This window comes from Primulina tabacum, chromosome 4, assembly GCF_025594145.1.
Source record: "Primulina tabacum isolate GXHZ01 chromosome 4, ASM2559414v2, whole genome shotgun sequence".
NCBI lineage: Eukaryota > Viridiplantae > Streptophyta > Magnoliopsida > Lamiales > Gesneriaceae > Primulina > Primulina tabacum.
This window is the reverse complement of record NC_134553.1, coordinates 16309684-16333733: the sequence shown is the minus strand read 5'-3', so window position 1 is coordinate 16333733 and position 24050 is coordinate 16309684. Positions and strand designations below refer to the sequence as shown.

Here is a 24050-nt window from a genome sequence, read left to right as displayed (position 1 = left end):
GGTGCGGTCTTGTTCGTAGCGCGGGTGCGGTCTAGACTTTATGCAACACTTCATAATCTCATTTAGTGCTTCTCATTACATGTCATGCATACTCATATCTTCCGAATATCACATCAATGATGATTAAGAAATATCGATCCTTACATTAGATGAGTTGCATGGTGCTTGTATTTTTAGCAAGATCGACTTGAAAAGTGGTTATCACCAAATTAGGATGAGGGAAGGAGATGAGTGGAAGACTGCTTTTAAAACCAAATACGGGTTATATGAGTGGATGGTCATGCCTTTTGGCTTAACTAACGCTCCTAGCACCTTTATGAGGTTAATGAATCATGTTTTGCGTGCATACATAGGAAAGTTTGTTGTGGTCTACTTTGATGATATCCTAGTGTATAGCAAAAATTTGGAAGAACATGTTAATCACTTAAGACTTGTGCTAATCACAATAAGGGCTGAAAATTTGTATGCTAACTTAAAGAAATGTGATTTTGTTACAAGTAAACTTGTCTTTCTTGGTTTTATGGTAAGTTCACAGGGTGTACAAGTTGATGGAGACAAGGTAAGTGCTATTCGAGATTGGCCAACGCCTACTACTGTTGGTCAAGTTCGAAGTTTTCATGGTCTTGCAAGCTTCTATAGGAGGTTTGTAAAGGATTTTAGCACACTGGCAGCAACAATGACGGCGGTGATAAAAAAGAATGTTCCATTCCACTGGGGCGAGGAGCAAGAGAAGTCTTTCAATCTTATTAAGCAAAAGTTAATTAATGCTCCTTTACTTGTTTTACCTGACTTTGCTAATACTTTTGAGATTGAATGTGATGATTCAGGTGTAGGTATTGGTGGAGTGTTGATGCAAGGAGGGCGGCCGGTGGCATATTTTAGTGAAAAGCTTAATGGAGCGGCGCTTAACTGTAGAACCCTTAAATCAGTAGACGTATAAGCCGTGCATAATTCTAGATTTTTAAATTTAATTGACTTCATTGCATGATTATTTTAAATGCATTTGTTTGAAGTTAATTATTTCATTATTTCAGTTCAGTAGATTGATTTTTAGCATTTCAGTATTTTCAGTGAGGCCGAACCGGAGTCGGAGTTTTGAGGTAGAATTTAAGATTCGAGAAATATTTCCAGAAGTTAATTTAGCTAGCAAGTAAGTTCATTTAAGTTAGAAAGGGAGGTTTGAGGATGTAATTTAATTATTTGAGGTGATTAAGAAATGAACTCATTTAAGTTATTAAATTAAGGGGTTAGCTCACTAAAATTATTTAAAGGATTAGTAAGGCTTTCAAGGATTATTAGTTGACTAGATAATCAACATTTCCCTTTATTTTATCATGCATTTTTCGGCCACCCTTAGTGCTAGAAGATTCATTTTCCAACTCATCAACTTTGACCAATTCTTTGCATGTAATTAGTAGGATAATTCTAGGATTTTTGGGAGCACAATTTAATTAATTAATGGACATATCCTAGACTAGAAAATAAGCAAAATTTCGGCCACTACCTCCTAGAAGCATCCACCAACTCATTTGATATCAATTCAAAATTTAAAATTCAAAAATGAGAAGACTTGGTCTTGATTCTTTCCTTATATCTTGCACTCACTTCCCTCACCCTCCTAACCATCATTCCCCCTCCCTTAGTCACGAAATTCAGAGTGTTTTTGAGAGAGGAAAACCGTGGGAATTCAGTAGGAAGCAAGGGAAGAAAAATAGAGAGCAAGAAAGGTAAATAAGAGAAGCGCTCCACCTCCTCCGCGCCGCGTCGTCGTCGTTTCGTTCGTTTTCTTTCGAAACGAAACCAGGCATGTCTAGATTTCTTTCAAACCTCAATCAAGTCATATTATCATTTATTTTTCAGTACATGATCATGTTTATTCAAGTAAAAATCGAGATCCATGTCAAAATATTTTGAAACCACACATGCAGAATTTTCGATTTCCTTGGCAAGCTTCACGGTTTCTTTTGTTTTGTGAGTTTCAGGTATTGGATCGACTCCAGGCTCCCAAGGCGGCTTGTATACATGTAGTAGGATGCATTAGGACCATGTTGGTCCATTCAAACCAGCCCCATGCTTGCTGGAAATTCAGAATGACAGCAAGTCCCCATAGGTGCAGAAAATGTTGTTCGAAAAATTCAGTTTGTTGTCATGGAGGAAGGATCTGATCTTGGCTGCCCCAAGGGCCTATAGACATGGTTGGATCACTCCCCTAGCATGTCTAAGACGTGACTAAGTTGCCCTTTTGGTGGCTTGGTCCATGGTTCATCGGTTTTTAATAAAAACATCACAACAGCCCCTATACCCCTTCGGCTACTTCGGTTGGACAGCTTTTGGTTTCGGTTTGTGTTTGCTTGGTGTGGATCTTGGTTGGCCTATGGCCCTTAGCCACGGTTCATATCATGCTCCTAGATGTCTAGATTGTGCCATGGTCAATCAAATGGCCACTGGAATGACGCAAGACATCGATCATAGCATAAACACTACACACGCATGCACGTTGCTCTCGGTTGGACCCTTCGGTTGAGTTTTGGTGTGATGCGGAATGTGGCTGGCCTAGGGCCCTTAGCCAAGGTTCAAATCATTCCTTGGGATGTTGGTAAGAGTCTCTGGTCACTGGTTCACGCCCCTAATGGCCGATAGTCTCGAAACCAACGCAAGTCTTGTAGTTGCGCAGCTGCTGGAAATTACAGCAAGTTGCTGTGTCGTTTAGAAGGCTCGTTTGAGTTCTTGGTTGGCTTTTAGCCCATGGCCTTGGACTGGACAGTGACTCATTGAGTTAGGAAGGTCATGTTTTTGACCGTTCATCATTTGGATCATTTTTGAGGTCGTACGAGAATTTACGGTGCAATGTGCCAAATTGACTCTCGAAAGAGCGTTTCGTGTTTTGGCCTCCATTCCACCTAGATTTCGACCCTATCATTTTAGGAGCATTATTTTATGATTTTTCAGCGTATTTTAATCATGACTATACGTCGGTTCGGTGTCGGTTCAGGTTGGCTCGGAGTCATGATTAAATGCGAAGTCATTAGGCATCATAGTCGCATCTTTTGAACGTAAATTGCATAGTTGGTCATGTTTAAGCTATTGCATATTTTTCATGGCACAGTTAGGTTGCAGCGAGCCTGGGAACGATCCAATCCAATCCAGTTGGTAAAATTACGGGACATTTTCATGACGCCAGTTAATTATTTTACGTGCATTAAATAGAAAATGATTATTTTTGAGATTTATGCGATATGGCTTGTGGTTCATTCACTATGTGGGAGTGTTATTTTATACGGTCGCCAGTGACCGATCAGTTCAGTATGGTACCACCCGGTCGCCAGTGACCGGCCAGCTCAGTTCAGTTTCAGCCTCCCCGGTAGCCAGTTACCGATCAGTTCAGCTTAGTGCAGTGGCCACAGGCGTAAAACATAATCTCAACAGAAAATTTTACCAGATATTTCAGTACAGGCTCCAAGGAGCAAATATTTTTACAGTGATTTCCAGTTCAGTTATGCACGTATTATAATTGCTCAGTACAGATTATTTTCAGTATGCCTCAGGACAGGATATGTTAACTCATGCATAATTTAATTCAGATTTTTACTCGTTAGATGCGATTTATGCATGCTGAGTCTTTAGGCTCACTAGACTTGATTGTTGTAGGTACTGATGAGGCCAGGGCCGAGGGCGGGGACCAGTGAGCCAGCTTAGGTCGGCAGTAGTGGCACCCGAGGACCTCAGAGCAGCAGTTGTTATTTTTTTGCAAACAATTTTTATCAGTCGTTGGATATTTTTAAATCGTTGTTGTTGGCAAAACTTTAATTTTCTTCCGCTGCAATATTTTGAAATATTGAACTTGATTCACCAGTGATTAATTTTAATTTTCCGCAAATTTTCAAGAAAGGAGTTTTAGGCCCTCCACAGTTGGTATCAGAGCGGTGGTTCTGTATAGGGTTTCACTACTACTGACCGCGAGAAGCTCACGAATCCACGCCTTTGGCCTGTAAGTTTTTCAGTTCAGCATTTTGTTCAGTATTTCAGTTAAAGCATGAATTATTTTGTCAGCATGCTTCCAGATTTTCAGTACTTCAGTGTTCATTTAAAATAAAGTATGGAATTATGCATGTTAGTTACGTATGGGTTATGTTGGAACAGTATGCCCCCTAGACGCATTTTAGAGCGCAACAGAGAGGAGGAGCCTCGCCGAGAGAACAGAGAGGAGCGTAGACCAGAGGAAGACCTACCACCTCCTCCACCGCCCCCACCGGACATGAGCGCCCAGATGTTAGCTGGGATGGCACAGTTCTTCGCACAGTTTGCGGGGGGCAATGCCGCAGCCGTACCCGCAGCCGCAGCCAGGCCGACAGGGCCCGAGGCTGTGTATGAGCGATTCATGAAGATGCGCCCGAAGGAATTCTCTGGGGCATCTGACCCCATGGTTGCCGAGGGATGGATCAAATCCCTCAAGGTTATCTTCGATTTTATGGAGCTGGGGGACGCAGACCGAGTCCGATGTGCCACCTACCTGTTCACTGGAGACGCCCGCTTATGGTGGGAAGGAGCTTCGGTAGCCCTGACATTGGCTACACTTTCTTGGACCCGCTTTACGGAGGTTTTCTACTCCAAGTATTTTGCTGAGGAGGTTCGCACCAGGCTGACCACCGAGTTCATGAGTCTGAGACAGGGGGATATGTCGGTTACGGAGTTTATCCGTAAGTTCGAGAGGGGCTGTCACTTTGTGCCCCTGATAGCGAATGATGCCAGAGCCAAGCTGATGCACTTCCTGGTGGGCTTACGGCCGATCTTGCGCCGGAATGTTAGGGTATCTGACCCTGCTACTTATGAGATTGCCGTCTCCAAGGCCTTAGCCGCAGAGCAGGATCTGCGGGATATCGAGAGGGATCGCCAGGGCAAGCGCCCAGTCCAGGCACCGCACCGCCCTCCTCCTCATCAGCATCAGCAGCAGAATAAGAGGCCTTTTTATGGACCGCCCAAGAACCGAGGCCAGCAGCAGCAGCAGCAGCGGGGACGCCCAGCCCCGAGGACTCAGGAGCACCCAGTCTGTCCCAGGTGCTCACGTCGCCATCCTGGAGCATGTATGGCTGGCTCAGGAAAGTGTTTTAAGTGTGGCAGTCTAGACCACATACTGCTACAGTGCCCTCAGAGGAGTCTGCCTACCCAAGGCAGGGTTTTTGCTCTCCATGCCGCGGAAACCAACCCGGAGACTATGTTGTTGACAGGTACCTTTAAACTTTAAGTTATTATTTGAATTTCAGCGTTTTGGGAATCGGGATTTAGATTTTGAACTTAGAACTGTCATAGGATTGCATGCTCTACTCAGATTTATTTCGGGGAAATTAAGCTAGAGGAACCTAGACCTTTGCATGTCTATAAGTTTAGATCTTGTAGTGGGATTCAACTTAGAGCTCCGCTCTTTCAGGGAGAATTTTTATATCTGGTTCCGCTACCAAGGCCTTGATAGATTCAGGGGCCACTCACTCGTTTATTTCGGAGGTCTTTGCAAACTTTCTCAAGATCCAGACCATTGGGCTAGATACAGCCTTTTCAGTAGTGTTGCCGTCAGGCGAGGAGATGGCAGCTACCAATGTTATCCGAGATATAGACCTTGAGCTGCACGGTAATCTTGTTTATGCGGATCTGATCGTGCTACCGATGCCGGAATTTGACATCATCCTAGGGATGGACTGGCTATTGAGGAACAGAGTATTGATAGACTTCCAGCGGAGATCCGTTCTGGTCCGACCGCCTGGAATGGAGCAGTTCTTATTTGAGCCGGACAGGTACTTTTCTTTACCGCGCATTATTCCTTATGTTCAGGCTAGGAAGCTCATGCATAGAGGGTGTCGGGCATTTCTAGCAACCTTTTTATCTGTCCCCGAGGAACCCAGCCAGTCAGCCTCAGATGTTCCGATAGTTAGAGATTTCTTAGACGTTTTTCCCGAAGACGTCTCTGGTATGCCACCAGAGAGAGAAGGTGGAGTTTTCCATTGAGCTTATGCCAGGTACGGCTCCGATATCCAAAGCGCCGTACCGACTAGCACCGACAGAGATGGCAGAGCTTAAGAAGCAGATCCAGGAACTTCTCGACAAGGAGTTCATTCGCCCGAGCTTTTCTCCATGGGGCGTGCCAGTCTTATTCGTGAAAAAGAAGGATGGCTCGATGAGGCTTTGCATTGACTACCGGGAGTTGAACAGGGTTACAGTGAAGAATAAATACCCACTGCCGAGGATTGAGGATCTGTTTGACCAGTTGCAGGGAGCTTCGATTTTCTCCAAGATAGATCTGCGTTCCGGTTATCACCAGTTGAGGGTGAGAGGTGCTGATGTCTCGAAGACAGCTTTCAGGACTCGTTATGGTCACTACGAGTTCCTTGTGATGCCGTTCGGTCTGACGAATGCGCCAGCGATCTTCATGGATCTCATGAATCGCGTATTTCAGCCGTACCTCGACCAGTTTGTGATAGTGTTCATAGATGACATTCTCGTCTACTCCAAGAGTCGGGAGGAGCACAGCAGGCATCTGACCACAGTGTTGCAGACATTGTAGAAGCATAAACTATTCGCAAAGTTCAGTAAGTGCGAATTCTGGTTAGAGAAGGTGGCGTTCTTGGGCCACATTGTTTCTAGCAGTGGCATTGAGGTAGACCCGGCGAAAGTTGCTAGCAGTCAGAGATTGGGTTGTGCCTCAGAATGCATCAGATCCGCAGTTTTCTTGGGCTAGCAGGATATTACAGAAAATTCATCCAAGGATTTTCCTCTATCGCCGTTCCACTCACAGCACTGACAAAGAAAAATGTGAAGTTTGTGTGGAGCGAGGAGTGTCAGAAGAGCTTCGATACTTTGAAGCAAGCTCTTATCTCAGCACCCGTTTTGGCTAGTACCGTCAGGATCTGGTGAGTTTGTCCTTTATACCGATGCTTCGAAGCTTGGTTTAGGTGCAGTTTTGATGCAGCATGGGAGAGTGATAGCATATGCTTCTCGACAGCTGAAAATCCACGAGAAGAATTACCCTACCCATGATCTGGAGTTAGCGGCCGTAGTATTTGCTTTGAAGATTTGGAGGCACTATCTGTATGGAGAGAAGTGCCAGATCTTTACCGACCATAAGAGCCTCAAGTATTTCTTTACGCAGAAGGAGCTGAACATGCGTCAGAGGCGTTGGTTGGAGCTTGTGAAAGACTACGATTGTGACATTAGCTACCACCCGGGTAAAGCTAATGTAGTTGCGGATGCTTTGAGCAGGAAAGTCGCAGTGATGGCTCATTTGACGATGCTAGAAACCTCTTTCAGATTGAGATGCAGAGGTTTGATCTTGAGACTTACCCTCGAGATAGAGTTCCTCGTTTATCTACCTTGACTATCCAGTCCTCTCTTATTGACCGTATCCGCAGCGGTCAGGCAGCAGATGAGCAGTTGGCACAGTGGAAGAAGAGAGATGAAGCCAAGGGCAGTGTTTTGTATTCAGTCAGCAACAGGTATTGTGAGATACCGAATAGGATATGGGTTCCTAGCAGTGATTCTATCCGAGCAGACTATCTTATCAGAGGCCCATACGTCCCCGTACTCCATTCACCCTGGGAGTACGAAGATGTACAAAGATCTGCAGCTACTGTATTGGTGGCCAGGGATGAAGAAGGACATCAGGCGTTTTGTATCCGAGTGCCTGAATTGCCAGTTAGTGAAGGCCGAGCATCAGAGACCAGCAGGTTTGCTCAAGCCTCTTCCTATTCCCGAGTGGAAGTGGGAAAACATTACCATGGACTTTGTGACCGGATTGCCGAGGTCAGCCAGAGGATCGAATGCTATCTGGGTGATTGTAGATCGTCTTACCAAATCAGCGCACTTCTTGCCTATTAAGACGACTTTCACCATGGTTCAGTATGCAGAGCTGTATATCCGAGAGATAGTCCGACTCCATGGTATTCCAGTTTCTATCGTATCCGACAGAGATCCCAGATTCACTTCCTCATTTTGGAAGAGTTTGCATTCGACTTTGGGTACGAAGTTGCTGTTTAGCACAGCTTTCCATCCGCAGACAGATGGACAGTCGGAGCGAGTTATTCAGATCTTAGAGGATCTTCTCCGTGCTTGCGTCATTGATTTCTCTGGGAGTTGGGAGTCGAACTTACCATTGGTAGAGTTCACCTATAACAACAGTTTCCAATCGTCTATAGGTATGGCTCCGTATGAGCGCTGTATGGCCGCAAGTGTAGATCTCCTGTTCATTGGGATGAAGTAGGAGAGAGAGCAGAGTTGGGTCCAGAGATTGTTCAGCAGGCAGCAGATGTAGTAGTCAAGATCCGTGATAGGATGAGGACTGCTCAGAGCCGACAGAAGAGTTATGCCGATCAGCGGAGGAGAGACTTAGAGTTTGCAGTGGGCGATCATGTCTTCGTGAAAGTGGCACCTATGAAGGGTGTCATGAGATTTGGCAAGAAAGGGAAGCTCAGTCCGAGATTCATTGGACCGTTTGAGATCCTCGACAGAGTTGGGACGCTAGCGTATCGTGTGGCTCTTCCGCCAAATCTAGCCGGAGTACACAATGTCTTTCACGTCACCATGCTGAGGAAGTATATGGCAAATCCTTCGCATGTGCTGAATTTAGAGCCGTTGCAGCTTACTCCGAACTTATCTTATGAGGAGAGACCCGTGCAGATCCTAGACAGACAGGAGAAGAAACTTCGGAACAAGTTGGTTAAGCGAGTCAAAGTCAAATGGCTCAACCATTCAGAGGAGGAAGCTACGTGGGAGTCTGAGCCGGAGATGAGAAGTCGATACCCCGAGTTATTCGGTGAGTTCTAATTTCGAGGACGAAATTTATTTAAGGGGGGAAGGATTGTAGAACCCGTAAATCAGTAGACGTATAAGCCATGCATAATTCTAGATTTTTAAATTTAATTGACTTCATTGCATGATTATTTTAAATGCATTTGTTTGAAGTTAATTATTTTATTATTTCAGTTCAGTAGTTTGATCTTTAGCATTTCAGTTATTTCAGTGAGGCCGGACCGGTGTTGGAGTTTTGAGATAGAATTTAAGATTCGAGAAATATTTCCAGAAGTTAATTTAGCTAGCAAGTAAGTTCATTTAAGTTAGAAAGGGAGGTTTGAGGATTTAATTTAATTATTTGAGGTGATTAAGAAATGAACTCATTTAAGTTATTTAATTAAGGGGTTAGCTCACTAAATTATTTAAAGGATTAGTAAGGCTTTCAAGAATTATTAGTTGACTAGATAATCAACATTTCCCTTTATTTTATCATGCATTTTTCGGCCACCCTTAGTGCTAGAAGATTCATTTTCCAACTCATCAACTTTGACCAATTCTTTTCATGTAATTAGTAGGATAATTCTAGGATTTTTGGGAGCACAATTTAATTAATTAATGGACATATCCTAGACTAGAAAATAAGCAAAATTTCGGCCACTACCTCCTAGAAGCATCCACCAACTCATTTGATATCAAACCATAATTCAAAATTCAAAAATGAGAAGACTTGGTCTTGATTCTTTCCTTATATCTTGCACCCACTTCCCTCACCCTCCTAACCATCATTCCCCCTCCCTTAGTCATGAAATTCAGAGTGTTTTTGAGAGAGGAAAACCGTGGGAATTCAGTAGGAAGCAAGGAAAGAAAAAAATCGAGAGCAAGAAAGGTAAACAAGAGAAGCGCTCCACCTCCTCCGTGCCGCGTCGTCGTCATTTCGTTCGTTTTCTTTCGAAACGAAACCAGGCATGTCTAGATTTCTTTTAAACCTCAATCAAGTCATATTATCATTTATTTTTCAGTACATGATCATGTTTATTCAAGTAAAAATCGAGATCCATGTCAAAACATTTTGAAACCACACATGCAGAATTTTCGATTTCCTTGGCAAGCTTCATGGTTTCTTTTGTTTTGTGAGTTTCGGGTATTGGATCGACTCCAGGCTCCCAAGGCGGCTTGTATACATGTAGTAGGATGCATTAGGACCATGTTGGTCCATTCAAACCAGCCCCATGCTTGCTGGAAATTCAGAATGACAACAAGTCCCCATAGGTGCAGAAATGTTGTTCGAAAATTCAGTTTCTGGTCATGGAGGAAGGATCTGATCTTGGCTGCCCCAAGGGCCTATATCCATGGTTGGATCACTTTCCCAGCATGTCTAAGACGTGACTAAGTTGCCCTTTTGGTGGCTTGGTCCATGGTTCATCGGTTTTTAATAAAAACATCACAACAGCCCCTATACCCCTTCGGCTACTTCGGTTGGACAGCTTTTGGTTTCGGTTTGTGTTTGCTTGGTGTGGATCTTGGTTAGCCTATGGCCCTTAGCCACGGTTCATATCATGCTCCTAGATGTCTAGATCGTGCCATGGTCAATCAAATGGCCACTGGAACGACGCAAGACATCGATCATAGCATAAACACTACACACGCATGCACGTTGCTCTCGGTTGGACCCTTCGGTTGAGTTTTGGTGTGATGCGGATTGTGGCTGGCCTAGGGCCCTTAGCCATGGTTCAAATCATTCCTTGGGATGTTGGTAAGAGTCTCTGGTCGGTGGTTCACGCCCCTAATGGCCGATAGTCTCGAAACCAACGCAAGTCTTGTAGTTGCGCAGCTGCTGGAAATTACAGCAAGTTGCTGTGTCGGTTCAGAGGCTTGTTCGAGTTCTTGGTTGGCTTTTAGCCCATAGCCTTGGACTGGACAGTGCCTCATTGAGTTAGGAAGGTCATGTTTTTGACCGTTCGTCATTTGGATCATTTTTGAGGTCGTACGAGAATTTACGGTGCAATATGCCAAATTGACTCTCGAAAGAGCGTTTCGTGTTTTGGCCTCCATTCCACCTAGATTTCGACCCTATCATTTTAGGAACATTATTTTATGATTTTTCAGCGTATTTTAATCATGACTATACGTCGGTTCAGTGTCGGTTCAGGTTGGCTCGGAGTCATGATTAAATGCGAAGTCATTAGGCGTCATAGTCGCATCTTTTAAACGTAAATTGCATAGTTGGTCATGTTTAAGCTATTGCATATTTTTCATGGCACAGTTAGGTTGCAGCGAGCCTGGGAACGATCCAATCCAATCCAGTTGGTAAAATTACAGGAATTTTCATTACGCCAGTTAATTATTTTACGTGCATTAAATAGAAAATGATTATTTTTGAGATTTATGCGATATGGCTTGTGGTTCATTCACTATGTGGGAGTGTTATTTTATACGATCGCCAGTGACCGATCAGTTCAGTATGGTACCACCCGGTCGCCAGTGACCGGCTAGCTCAGTTCAGTTTCAGCCTCCCCGGTAGCCAGTTACCGATCAGTTCAGCTTAGTGCAGTGGCCACAGGCGTAAAACATAATCTCAACAGAAAATTTTACCAGTTATTTCAGTACAGGCTCCAAGGAGCAAATATTTTTACAGTGATTTCCAGTTCAGTTATGCACGTATTATAATTGCTCAGTACAGATTATTTTCAGTATGCCTCAGGACAGGATATGTTAACTCATGCATATTTTAAATTCAGATTTTTACTCGTTAGATGCGATTTATGCATGCTGAGTCTTTAGGCTCACTAGACTTGATTGTTGTAGGTACTGATGAGGCCAGGGCCGAGGGCGGGGACCAGTGAGCCAGCTTGGGTCGGCAGTAGTGGCACCCGAGGACCTCAGAGCAGCAGTTGTTATTTTTTTCCGCAAACAATTTTATCAGTCGTTGGATATTTTTAAATCGTTGTTGTTGGCAAAACTTTAATTTTCTTCCGCTGCAATATTTTGAAATATGGAACTTGATTCACCAGTGATTTTTATGAATGAGGCCATTTAAGTTCTTTTAAAAAGAAAATTTTTAATTTTCCGCAAATTTTCAAGAAAGGAGTTTTAGTCCCCTCACAGAGCGGGCAGTGGTGCTATATGATTTATCTCAGGACTATGCTAACAATGTGGGCAAGCTCAGAAATTCTCAAATCATGATGAACATTCATAACTATCATATCCGAGTTGTGTGCAAGGGCGGGGGTTGTGTTCCGGGATGAGGAGGAATGGCTGCAACCAATGAAGCTCATTTGTGTGGAGGACTTGCAGCGAAAGAGCGCGAAACGACAGATAGACTTCCCCACTCATGAGGGGGATGCAGGAGGATCGAGCACCGCCGCCCTGCGTCGCCTATATCCCCACAAGCGGTCCCAAAACGACAAGATGGATGAGAATCTCGCCTTCATGACTCATCAGGATCGAGTCAAGGCGAGCTTCAATGAAAATTTCACTTACGTCGAGTCCATGATGTGCACTATGCTCGTCCAAGGGGGTGTTGACCCAGGGACCATACCACCACCTCCGCCGTTCATTCCCCCTTACCATTTTCAGTATGACTATTATCAGCAGGGGGATGCATCGGGAGTGTCACCACCAGAACATGACGAAGAGGAGCCTTGATCAGGGGAGTTCATTTTTTTCCCTTCTTTTCGTTTTTTATTTTCTGCTGCATTATATTTTTGTGATCATTGTGGTTTCTTTATGTCTTTTATATTGCATTTGTTTATGTGTTTATGCATCTGTGTCTCATTTATGTGTGTCCGTATTTTGTGCAATGGGGACATTGCACACTCTTAGTATGAGGGGTTCGTTTGTGTTTTGCTCCTTTATGTTTTGCATGTGTATCAATTGATGGTACAACAAGCAGGTTGGTAGCTGATGATGATTTTGGGCTCAATAAATTACATGTTTCCGAGTCTTGTCACTCGTAATGAATATCCCTGTAGCATGAATTGTGAGTTTTTTAATGCACATATAGTGGGTTTTGGTAGTGGTGCGAATGACAGTCGAGTTTAAAAATCTGTGGGGGGAAACTGAAAAAACATGAGATGCAAGTACAACTTGAATGAATGTCTGTAGAAAGGGAACTCTAGCTAGTAGAAAACCAAAGTAAACCTGAAATAACCTTATCCCCAATCGTGCGTTGAACCTGAAAATTCATCCCTTGGCCAAATAATTTTACATGCCTTATATTCATAACCTAGGGAGTACACATGAGAAAATTATGCACATATTCAAAAAAAAAAAATAGAACAAGTGAAAAATAAAAGGGGATGTAAGGTGTGGGGGGGGGGGGGGGGGGGGGCAAAAATGGATGAAATCCTATCCCTAGGCTAAAAAGATGGAGATGTAAGGCGTTGAGGAATGTAAGATGAAAATCTTGACAAGTGCATAATGAAAATGATCGGTGTACTCCCTATCTTTTTGGACCACTTGAACTCTTGTGGACATTATCCCCCTTATATATCGTTGTACAACCATGGAATTCTACTACACGGTGTTTGCTGGTCGGTCACAAATAGAAACGGAACTCGGGAGAGTGAAAACTTGCGTTGAATTGTTGATTTGGTGACTCACATGATTTGCGAATAAAACTATCTGAAGCACAAGCTAGTAGAACACACAGTACACACACAAACACATTTTCTGTCCAAATAAAATTTTTCTACGTGGTGCTTTGAAAGGGGTGTTAATGGATGCTGTGATTTGACTAATTGGATGTAGTTCAAAAACCCGCTGAGACATGAGATGTCAGTCTGCTGTTTCGCCATCGATTTTGTGGTGTTAGTATTTTTACTTTGTGTTTTGTTTCGTGTCGTGGTATTGGTCTAGGACCTATTTTGCTTAAGGGAAAGCAAAAGATCAGTATGAGGGGGTTGATAGGTGTCGTTTTATGTGTTTAATGCATTAGTTTTTTGTGTGTTTGCATTGTGCACACGTGCCTTTCATTTACATTTTGTTCGTTTTGGAGTAAGCATATGCATATGATTGTGTCTCACTTGTACATGATGAATTTGCAGGTAAAATGGTCGGAAAACTGAAATCGGAACAAAAATGTGCAAGCCAAAAAAAGTGGCAGAAAGGCTAGCGCCCGAGCGGTAGAATCTTAGCGCCCGGGCGCGAGAGGTATGATTTCAAAAGAAAAAATAGAGAATACTTGGGGCTCGAGCAGTAGGATTTGACTGCTCGAGCGTAGTTAGATTTGAGAAAAAGATGAAAACAAAGGATGTGGCGCTCGAGCGATAGGATTTGACCGCCCGAGCACCGCTTAATTTTGGAAAGATTTGTTGGCTGATTTCTTCCTTTATTTTCTGAAGGAGGATGATATGGAAAGGGGATTGGACGATTTTGAGGTATCATTCTGACATTATTCAAGAGTCGCCACAAACTTTGGAGAGGTTTTTGTGCTTGAAGTGAATATTTGAAGATTTCCGAGCACCGTTCTTCGCATATTTCGTCACGTCTAGTATTTCGAGTTTATTTTCTATTATTTAAACATTGTTTTTCTTAGTTTAATTATGTCATTGAGTAGCTAATTTACTTTATTTGTTGGGATTTAAGGGAATCCTACCCCGACACTGAGTTTATTTAATTCATATTTCGATTTTTTGTTTATTCTTGATTGTGCTATTGTTTTATCGCGTTGTTAAGGCGTAGCTAACTTTAATAACTATTCTATATTGCAAGTGAGTTCGAAAGAATAGTCTGTGATAAGATCGAGTAGCATAGTCCGTGGATTTACAATTTATATAGAAATATGAAGTCAGATACACGTCGATAGTCATAGTCTAGTAGGGCGAAATCTAGGGGATTTCATAGAACGACATGCAATTCACCTGTTATAAATAATTAAAGAGATTTAATTACTTCACTGAGTAGAATTATTTTGGCCTAGCTCGAGAGGGCGTGTTCAATTTTCTATGAAATTTTGTCGGAAGCGTAGATCATTATCGAACGAATTAAGTAAATGACGAGGGTTAGGTGAACCGAGATTCCCAACAAATTCATTTCATTTAATTTTAATTAACCATTCTAACTTATATATTTCATCGTTTAATTCTTGAACTTTTTGATTGAGTTTTTATTTTAACATAGTAGTAGTAAACAATCATTCAAATTTCGTGAAATCCTATCCCTAGGCTAAAAAGATGGAGATGTAAGGCGTTGAGGAATGTAAGATGAAAATCTTGACAAGTGCATAATGAAAATGATCGGTGTACTCCCTATCTTTTTGGACCACTTGAACTCTTGTGGACATTATCCCCCTTATATATCGTTGTACAACCATGGAATTCTACTACACGGTGTTTGCTGGTCGGTCACAAATAGAAACGGAACTCGGGAGAGTGAAAACTTGCGTTGAATTGTTGATTTGGTGACTCACATGATTTGCGAATAAAACTATCTGAAGCACAAGCTAGTAGAACACACAGTACACACACAAACACATTTTCTGTCCAAATAAAATTTTTCTACGTGGTGCTTTGAAAGGGGTGTTAATGGATGCTGTGATTTGACTAATTGGATGTAGTTCAAAAACCCGCTGAGACATGAGATGTCAGTCTGCTGTTTCGCCATCGATTTTGTGGTGTTAGTATTTTTACTTTGTGTTTTGTTTCGTGTCGTGGTATTGGTCTAGGACCTATTTTGCTTAAGGGAAAGCAAAAGGTCAGTATGAGGGGGTTGATAGGTGTCGTTTTATGTGTTTAATGCATTAGTTTTTTGTGTGTTTGCATTGTGCACACGTGACTTTCATTTACATTTTGTTCGTTTTGGAGTAAGCATATGCATATGATTGTGTCTCACTTGTACATGATGAATTTGCAGGTAAAATGGTCGGAAAACTGAAATCGGAACAAAAATGTGCAAGCCAAAAAAAGTGGCAGAAAGGCTAGCGCCCGAGCGGTAGAATCTTAGCGCCCGGGCGCGAGAGGTATGATTTCAAAAGAAAAAATAGAGAATACTTGGGGCTCGAGCAGTAGGATTTGACTGCTCGAGCGTAGTTAGATTTGAGAAAAAGATGAAAACAAAGGATGTGGCGCTCGAGCGATAGGATTTGACCGCCCGAGCACCGCTTAATTTTGGAAAGATTTGTTGGCTGATTTCTTCCTTTATTTTCTGAAGGAGGATGATATGGAAAGGGGATTGGACGATTTTGAGGTATCATTCTGACATTATTCAAGAGTCGCCACAAACTTTGGAGAGGTTTTTGTGCTTGAAGTGAATATTTGAAGATTTCCGAGCACTGTTCTTCGCATATTTCGTCACGTCTAGTATTTCGAGTTTATTTTCTATTATTTAAACATTGTTTTTCTTAGTTTAATTATGTCATTGAGTAGCTAATTTACTTTATTTGTTGGGATTTAAGGGAATCCTACCCCGACACTGAGTTTATTTAATTCATATTTCGATTTTTTGTTTATTCCTGATTGTGCTATTGTTTTATCGCGTTGTTAAGGCGTAGCTAACTTTAATAACTATTCTATATTGCAAGTGAGTTCGAAAGAATAATCTGTGATAAGATCGAGTAGCATAGTCCGTGGATTTACAATTTATATAGAAATATGAAGTCAGATACACGTCGATAGTCATAGTCTAGTAGGGCGAAATCTAGGGGATTTCATAGAACGACATGCAATTCACCTGTTATAAATAATTAAAGAGATTTAATTACTTCACTGAGTAGAATTATTTTTGCCTAGCTCGAGAGGGCGTGTTCAATTTTCTATGAAATTTTGTCGGAAGCGTAGATCACTATCGAACGAATTAAGTAAATGACGAGGGTTAGGTGAACCGAGATTCCCAACAAATTCATTTCATTTAATTTTAATTAACCATTCTAACTTATATATTTCATCGTTTAATTCTTGAACTTTTTGATTGAGTTTTTATTTAAACATAGTAGTAGTAAACAATCATTCAAATTTCGTTGCTAAAGATTTAATAACTGGAAATAATAATTGCGAAATAAAGTCTCTAGTGGAACGATACTCGTATTCTCGTACATTATACTATTACTTGACATTGTGCACTTGCGATTATTTCGAGCTTGAATATTACTAATTTTTATTTAGGATTTTACATTGCAAGTTTTGCTCGATCACTTGCTGAACTTGGCATACAGTCGTCTGTTATGTAAAGTCTGCAGTATGGTCCTCAGATGCTGATTATGCTCCTCTCTGCTCCCCGAATATATCAGGATATTGTCAATGAAAACTATGACGAACTGATCCAAATATGGATGAAACACGCGACTCATGAGATCCATGAACATCGCTGGCGTGTTCGTCAAACCGAAGGGCATCACCATAAACTCATAGTGTCCATAACGCGTACAGAAGGCTTTCTTTTGCACGTCAGACTCTCTAACCTACAGTTGATGGTATCCATATCGGAGATCTATCTTCGAGAATACCGAAGCTCCCTGAAGCTGATCAAATAAATCCTCGATCCCTAGAAACGGATATTTGTTCTTGACAATGACTCTGTTCATCTCTCTGTAATCAATGCAGAGTCGCATACTGCCATCCTTTTTCTTTACAAACAGAACCGACGCTCCCCAAGGAGAAAATCTAGGGGGAATGAAACCCTTATCTAAAAGATCTTGAATCTGATCTTTCAGCTCCTTCATCTCTGCAGGCGCTAAACGGTAAGATGCCTTAGAGATCGGCATTGTGCCTGGAATGAGCTCAATAGAAAAATCCACATCTCTGTCCGGTGGGATGCCTGAAACATCGTCAGGGAAAACACTGGAGAAATCTCTGACTAGATCAACGTCCTCTAGCCTCTGACTGACTGGCTCTGACACTGATACAATACCAGTGAGAATTGGCTGGCAGCCTCTCTTCATGAGCTTCCTCGCACACATGCAGGAAATGATGTGAGGTATCTGCTAATGTCTGGCTTCCTCAAATACAAATGCCTATCGTTGGGCGGTCTGACAGATACTGACCTCCGTCGAAAATATATGGCAATTCAATTAGAAGAAATCCAGTCCACTCCCAAGATGATGTCGAACTCCGGTAACGGTATCATAATCAAATATGCCTGTACCGCATTACTCTGCAACCGAAGCTCCATTACCCTCACTATCGGAAAAGTGAACATCTGATCTCCGAATGGAATCGATACCCTGAATCGTGAATCCAGCGCCACTAGTATGATTCCTAGTCGCTTGACGAACGTCTCGAATATAAACGAATTTGTAGCTCCGGAATCTAGCAATGCATGTGTGGCTACACTTGAAATATATATCCTTTCTGCGACAAAGCATACCATCAAATCTGATTGCGTTGAAGCTTAAGAAGTTTCTTATCAGCAATTATCCCAAATTCCTCGAAAAATTATTGAATTAAACCAAGTATTCCTCCAAAAATTTCGAAATTAAACCTCAAAAATTTCGAAATTTGCAATTTTAGAATTTAAAGTTTCGAATATTACATTTGGCCCTACAAATTTTTGAAATATGCATCTTTGACCCCTCAAAATTTTCAAATTTATCCCCTTGTAATCGTAAAATTCTAGAACTAATAATTAAATCTCTAAAATTTCAACAATTCTAAAATAGTCCCTTAAAATTCTAAATTCATGCAATTCAGTCACTAAATCCAACTAGGTAGAGCATGCATCCTAATTCCTTCTATGTTCTCTCTCAATAGTTACTTCTCATAAAAATCATATAATCTCATGGAATCAAGCGCTAAACAATAAACTTAAGCATGGAAGTTACTGGTGATCAAAGTAGAGTCGGGCTCGGCTTTTGCCTCCATGACGTGCATCACATAAGCTCCGCCAGTAGTGGGGCCCTTGTTCCTAGGGAAGTATGTCACCTTGTACCCCTCCTTATTGCATATGAAGCATCTGAAGGTGCCCTATATGCATTTGCCATAGTGTAACTTGTTGCACTGCTTACACGGCTGCCCTTCTTCCAGCTTCGGATCCCCTGGTGCCTGAGGCGGCCGCTGCTTTCCTAGCCTCCTAAACTGTCTATGGGGCTTTTGCTGCCCCTGCTGCCTCGGTGGCCCTGTAAACTGCTTCTTATGTGGCTGGGAGAGCTAGACTGGGCCTGATGCCTCTTCCGCTGCATCTCAGCGTCACTATCCCGGAGGGCCTGCTCCGCCTGAAAATAACAACCAGTCGCCTCATCGTAACTAGCCGGTCACATAAGCATCACATCCCGGCACAAAGTAGGCCTTAGGCCATCCATGAAATGCCTCAGCTTCTGAGCGGCATCTCTAGCAATTAGGGGCGCAAAGTGACAGCCCATGTCAAACTTCCGTATGAACTCTGCTATAGTCGAGTCCCCCTGGTGGAGACTCATGAACTCCCTCATCAGGCGACCCCTAACATCAGCTAGGAAATACTTACCATAGAAAGCCTCCTTGAACTGATCCCACGTGAGGGTATCCAAGTTTAGCATGTGCGCTGCTCCGTCCCACCAAAGGGATGCATCATCTCTCAACATATGCGTGGCGCACCTAACCCAATCGCCATCCCTCATATCCAGGTATTGAAAATGTAGCTCCAAGGATAGAATCCAACCCTCTGCTAAGAATGGATCGGTGGTGCCCCCAAACTCATTCGGGTTGAGCCGTCTAAACTGCTCATATATGTCAGTCTAGGGTCGGGGAGCAGGCGCACCCTCGAGAACTCCAGTAGCTGAATCCAATGGCGGTGGTGGTGGTGGTGGTGGCGGGAGACCTCTATCGCCTCCAGGAATATCATCCTGACGGTCTGTACTGGGGGCGCGTCTGGGAGGCATGATATCTGAACACAGTCCAATTCTAAACGTAACTCATCATGCAATTTATTCTATTTTTCAAAACAATAAATCTTTAAATCATGAAAGCAGCTAAACAGGCACCGTAAATCATCGTAAAATGTATATCTTGTAATCATGCAGGTGATAGCAGTAAAACATTTAAAACATAAAATCTTACAGACTTGAGGTTTGAAGATTGAGCTACAGAAGTTAGTGGTGTCACAACCCTATAGAGGAACCTTGAACTGATACCAACTGTGACGTCTACTAATTTTAAATACTGCTAGAATTTTTTTTAAAACTTATTTTCGAAATTCTAAAGTTTTGCATGCATGCACTACTGCTGAAACATAAAACCTTTAAAAATAATCGTAATTCAATGACAAATAAGTTACTGCAGTTCGAAAACGTTGAAAACTCGGCCATCAATGATGTGAGTAGAATAAAACCAAGTAAAAATCCTAGAAAAACACCTACATATCGTAACAAACGACTTTATAATAAACTAACGCTACCTAGCGACGGTTTATTATAAAGTCATCGCTAAGTAGCGGCGGTTTCTGATAAAGCCGTCGCTAATTACATAATCCGTCACTAATTTTTTAAGTAAAAGAAAAAAAATTACTTTAATAATTAAATAATATACAAAATAAACCTACAATCTGACTATGTTAACATTATTCATGATCTTAACAAACACTTAAAAATTTACCAAAGATTAAATCGAAAAAACTTATCCTAAATCGAAACTAAAATTGTGTAAGACAGAAAAATTTTAAGTGTTGTGTTGTGGAGGAAAATGGACCGAAAAACCGGATATTTATAGACATATTTACGACGGAGTTTGGTAAAACCGTCGCTATTAGCGACTATTGTTGGTTAAATCGTCCCTATTAGCGACGGTTGTCTATTGAACCATCGCTATTAGCGAAGGTTAATCATAAACCGTCGCTATTAGTAACAGTTTTTTATTAAATCATCGCTAATTTAAAAATAGCGACGGTTTAATTAAAATCATCGCTACATTTAGCGACGGTTTAAGCCAAATTGTCACTAATCTAAAAATTGCAACGGTTTTATTAATACCGTCGCTAAATATAGCGACGGTTTTTGCGAAACAGTCGCTAAATATAGCAAAAATTTTAAAAAACCTTTGTTGGTTGTCTAAAAAACACGTCAATCGACAACGGTTTTCTAAAACTGTTGTCGATTGTCAAAAAAACACGCTAATAGACAACGGTTTATAGAACCATTGTCTTTCACCCTAAATAAACGCTCAAAGACAACGATTTTCTAAAAACCGTTATCTTTTGCTTAAAAAACGCTAAAAGACAACGGTTTTCACTAAAATCGTTGTTAAAAACTAAAAGAAAACGGTTTTAGTGAAAAATCGTTGTCGTTGGTGTGTTGTTGAAGGCCAATTTTCTTGTAGTGATATATCATCATATCAACATATGCATGTTCGTTTTTCTTAATTTGAATTCCGTTAATTAGCTGTGACTTTCGTAGCATCGTATTAGACGATGGATCCATCTAAGTATAACTGCGGTACTCTGCAGCAGAGACATCAGTGACAATATTACCCATCCACTGAGACTTAACCTTACATATCATCGTATTAACATGTCATCATATTAGTCACAACCAACTCTCATCCTTCAAAGCATATTATCAGATTCATCACTTTTAAAAATCAAGCATATACATAAATTTTCTTTAAAATCAAACATGCAACGTATCAGTTTAAAGCTTTTTTTAGCTTTTATAAACTGATTAACTGATATAAGGGGGATCAGTTCTTGCATATATCAGTTCAGTTGTGGTGAGAACTGAACTGATAACAGCTGAACTGATAAAATCAGTTTGAAAACAATAGTTAAACAGTTAATAACACAAGATATGTTTATGGATGTTCGGAGACTTCAACTACTCCTACGTCACCCTTTCTACCACCTCGGGTAGGTTCCACTTGAAGACTTTGATTTATACAAAGCTTTGTACAAACTCACTCCGCTTAGGACTTACCCTAGTGTCTAACTGAACTTCTAGCTTAGACTGAAGGCAGCACCTTCCATCCAACACTTGTTTAACGTCTATGTGTAAAATACTACATACACAAGTTTTACGTCTTTGTGCAAGACTCACTTAACTTATCAGTATGCTCAATTTTCTGTATTTGTGAGTGATGGTGTGTCAGCGTGTGAGAACTGGATCTATGAATACAACACGAAAGTGTTCTCACACATTGAGAATTTTGCTTCTAGACTAAGTGGTTGGCATGCCCTATTTCTCTTCTTTTTATCTTCACACACTTGTGTGTTTTCCACACGCTTGTATATTGATGATCTTGATCTGGTATTTATAGATGCAATGAGACCGTACATAAAGACTCATCAAATATGAACGTTGCAGTTTGAATTCGTTCCTCGAAATGTGTCTGTACTTTCCGGCAACCATTCTGGAACGTTTTGTGTTGGAACTTTTCAAGTTCGCAATCTTGATTTTGATGTTAAAAAAACTTGTTATTTTGTGTTACTAATAATCTACCTTAGTGTGCTGTAGCTAGGATCAGTCACGAACTATTTACATCGCAAACTGAAGATTCAACTGATCGCACAAACTGAATCAGTCTAACTGTTACGTCAATTGAGTAGTCCAGCTGATTGTCCAGTTGATAGGTGGTTCAGCAGGAGAACCTCAGAAGCCTGGCCAGCTGAAGGAGTGTTCAACTAATGAAGAAACCCAGATGATCAGTACAACTGAATGAGAGTGAAATCAGTTCAATTGACAAGTCAACTGATTTCACCAGCCCAACTGAAGATCAGTTCAGCTAACTAGTTCGAAGCATCAGTCAGAATCTTTCAGTTGTAGATCAAGACAATCTCTTTCTAGTGGATTCCAGCTATACACAAAGGTACAAAGTAATTGTCTAGTCAAAGAAAAATAACAGACGTTGCATCAGTACATTAAAGACAGACGTTTCATAAAGGCAGTCAAAAAGTCGAGACACAAATTCCAAGAAACGAATTCAAAATGCAACGAATACAATAAATGAGTCTCACTGTACGATCTAACTTCGCGCCTATAAATTTAAGATAAAGATCAGTGAAGACAGAGTGAGAGCTTCAACGCAAATACCAGAGAGAGTGTAGTTTAGAAAGGGCATGCTTATTTGCTCATCAGCTTTCAAGAAGCAATCAGCCCAGAGGGATACCTAAGACAAATCAGCTTAGTTTAGAAGCTTATCTCCCTCAGTGTGTGAGAACATCCTTGTTCAGTTCTCACACACAAATACACTCACCACCACTCAAATATAATCTTGCACAAATACGTTAAACTTGTGTGTGTAGTCTTTGTCACATAGACGTTAAAAAAGTATTGGCTGGAAGGTGCTGCTTTCAGTCGTAGCTAGGAATTCAATTTAGGCAGTAGTGTAAGTCCTAGCTGAGTGGGTTTGTACAAGTGGTTATATAAATCAAAGTCTTCTAGTAGATCCTACACGTAGAGGTAGAAGGGGTGACATAGGAGCAGTTGAAGTTTCCGAACATCCATAAACACATCTTGTGTATTTAACTGATAACTGCTGTTTTCAAATTGTTTGGATCAGTTAGAGTGTCCATCAGTTCAGTTGTCACCATAACTGAACTGATGAATGCAAAAACTAATCTACCCTTTTTTCAGTTATTCAGTTTAAATAAGTTAAAATGTTTTCTAATATAATAGTCTTCTTCACGAAGGATTACTTCGAGTTTTTTCTGTTTGGTTTAAACCAAACTCGATCTAATTCATCAGTTTTAACATTTGTAGAACACGAGCTATTGCAGCTCATTGGAGAATATAGTGTTCGAAATGCCTTCAAAGGCACTAGCACACTCGATCCTTCATTTTGGATTTAAACACTGCTGCAATGTCTATTATTTTCCTTTGACTAGACAAAAATTTTTCCTCAATGCGCACAACTGGATTTCATTGAATAAGCTTGTCGTGTTCTGCAAACTGATTGATTCCTAACTGATGTTCTGAACTGATCAGTTGAACTGATCTTGAACTGGTTTTATGAAATCATTCGGCTCATCAGCTGAACTTATTTCGCTGCTTCAGTTGAACTGGTCAGCTGGACTCTTCATCGGTTGAGCTCTTCATTAGCTGGTCGGTCTGAAGGTCTTCTGCTGAATTGCCTATCAGCTGGACAATCAGTTGAACTGGTCTTTAATATATCAGTTTAATTGATTCAGTTTGGGCGATTAGTTGGTGCTTTCAGTTTGCGTCTCGATAGCTTCAGTTTTGGCTCGATAACTGATCAATTTGAATCCTAATCAGTTCCAGTTTCTGCGCACTTAGGTAAAATCATTAAAAACAAAATAAAAAGTTTTGTTAACATCAAAATCAAGATTGAGAACATGAAATATTCCAAAAACTGCAAAAAGTTGTGGTGTTATCTACTACGGGAGCAGAATAAAGGCAGCTACTTGAGCTTACACGGAGGAAA

At 41.3% G+C, this 24050-nt stretch overlaps 1 protein-coding gene across 1 annotated transcript; it reads right to left on the bottom strand.

The window, feature by feature from the left end:
- Positions 1-17775: 17775 nt before the first annotated feature.
- Positions 17776-19300, bottom strand: LOC142541873 (uncharacterized). Its single transcript, XM_075648331.1, has 3 exons — positions 18974-19300; positions 18530-18671; positions 17776-18059 (listed from the first exon to the last, which is right to left on the bottom strand). The coding sequence occupies exons 1-3, from the start codon at positions 19298-19300 to the stop codon at positions 17776-17778; spliced, it is 753 nt and encodes a 250-aa protein (XP_075504446.1).
- Positions 19301-24050: the final 4750 nt, after the last annotated feature.

Bases quoted from the DNA above. Each gene is read 5' to 3' on its own strand.
- LOC142541873 (XM_075648331.1), bottom strand. From the start codon at position 19,300: ATGAGGGATGGCGATTGGGTTAGGTGCGCCACGCATATGTTGAGAGAT. The intron at 18,672-18,973 runs GTGATGCTTATG...AAATGCATATAG, and splicing joins GGCCTACTTTGTGCCGGGAT to GGCACCTTCAGATGCTTCAT. The intron at 18,060-18,529 runs GTAACTTCCATG...GCTTTGTCGCAG, and splicing joins CGACTCTACTTTGATCACCA to AAAGGATATATATTTCAAGT.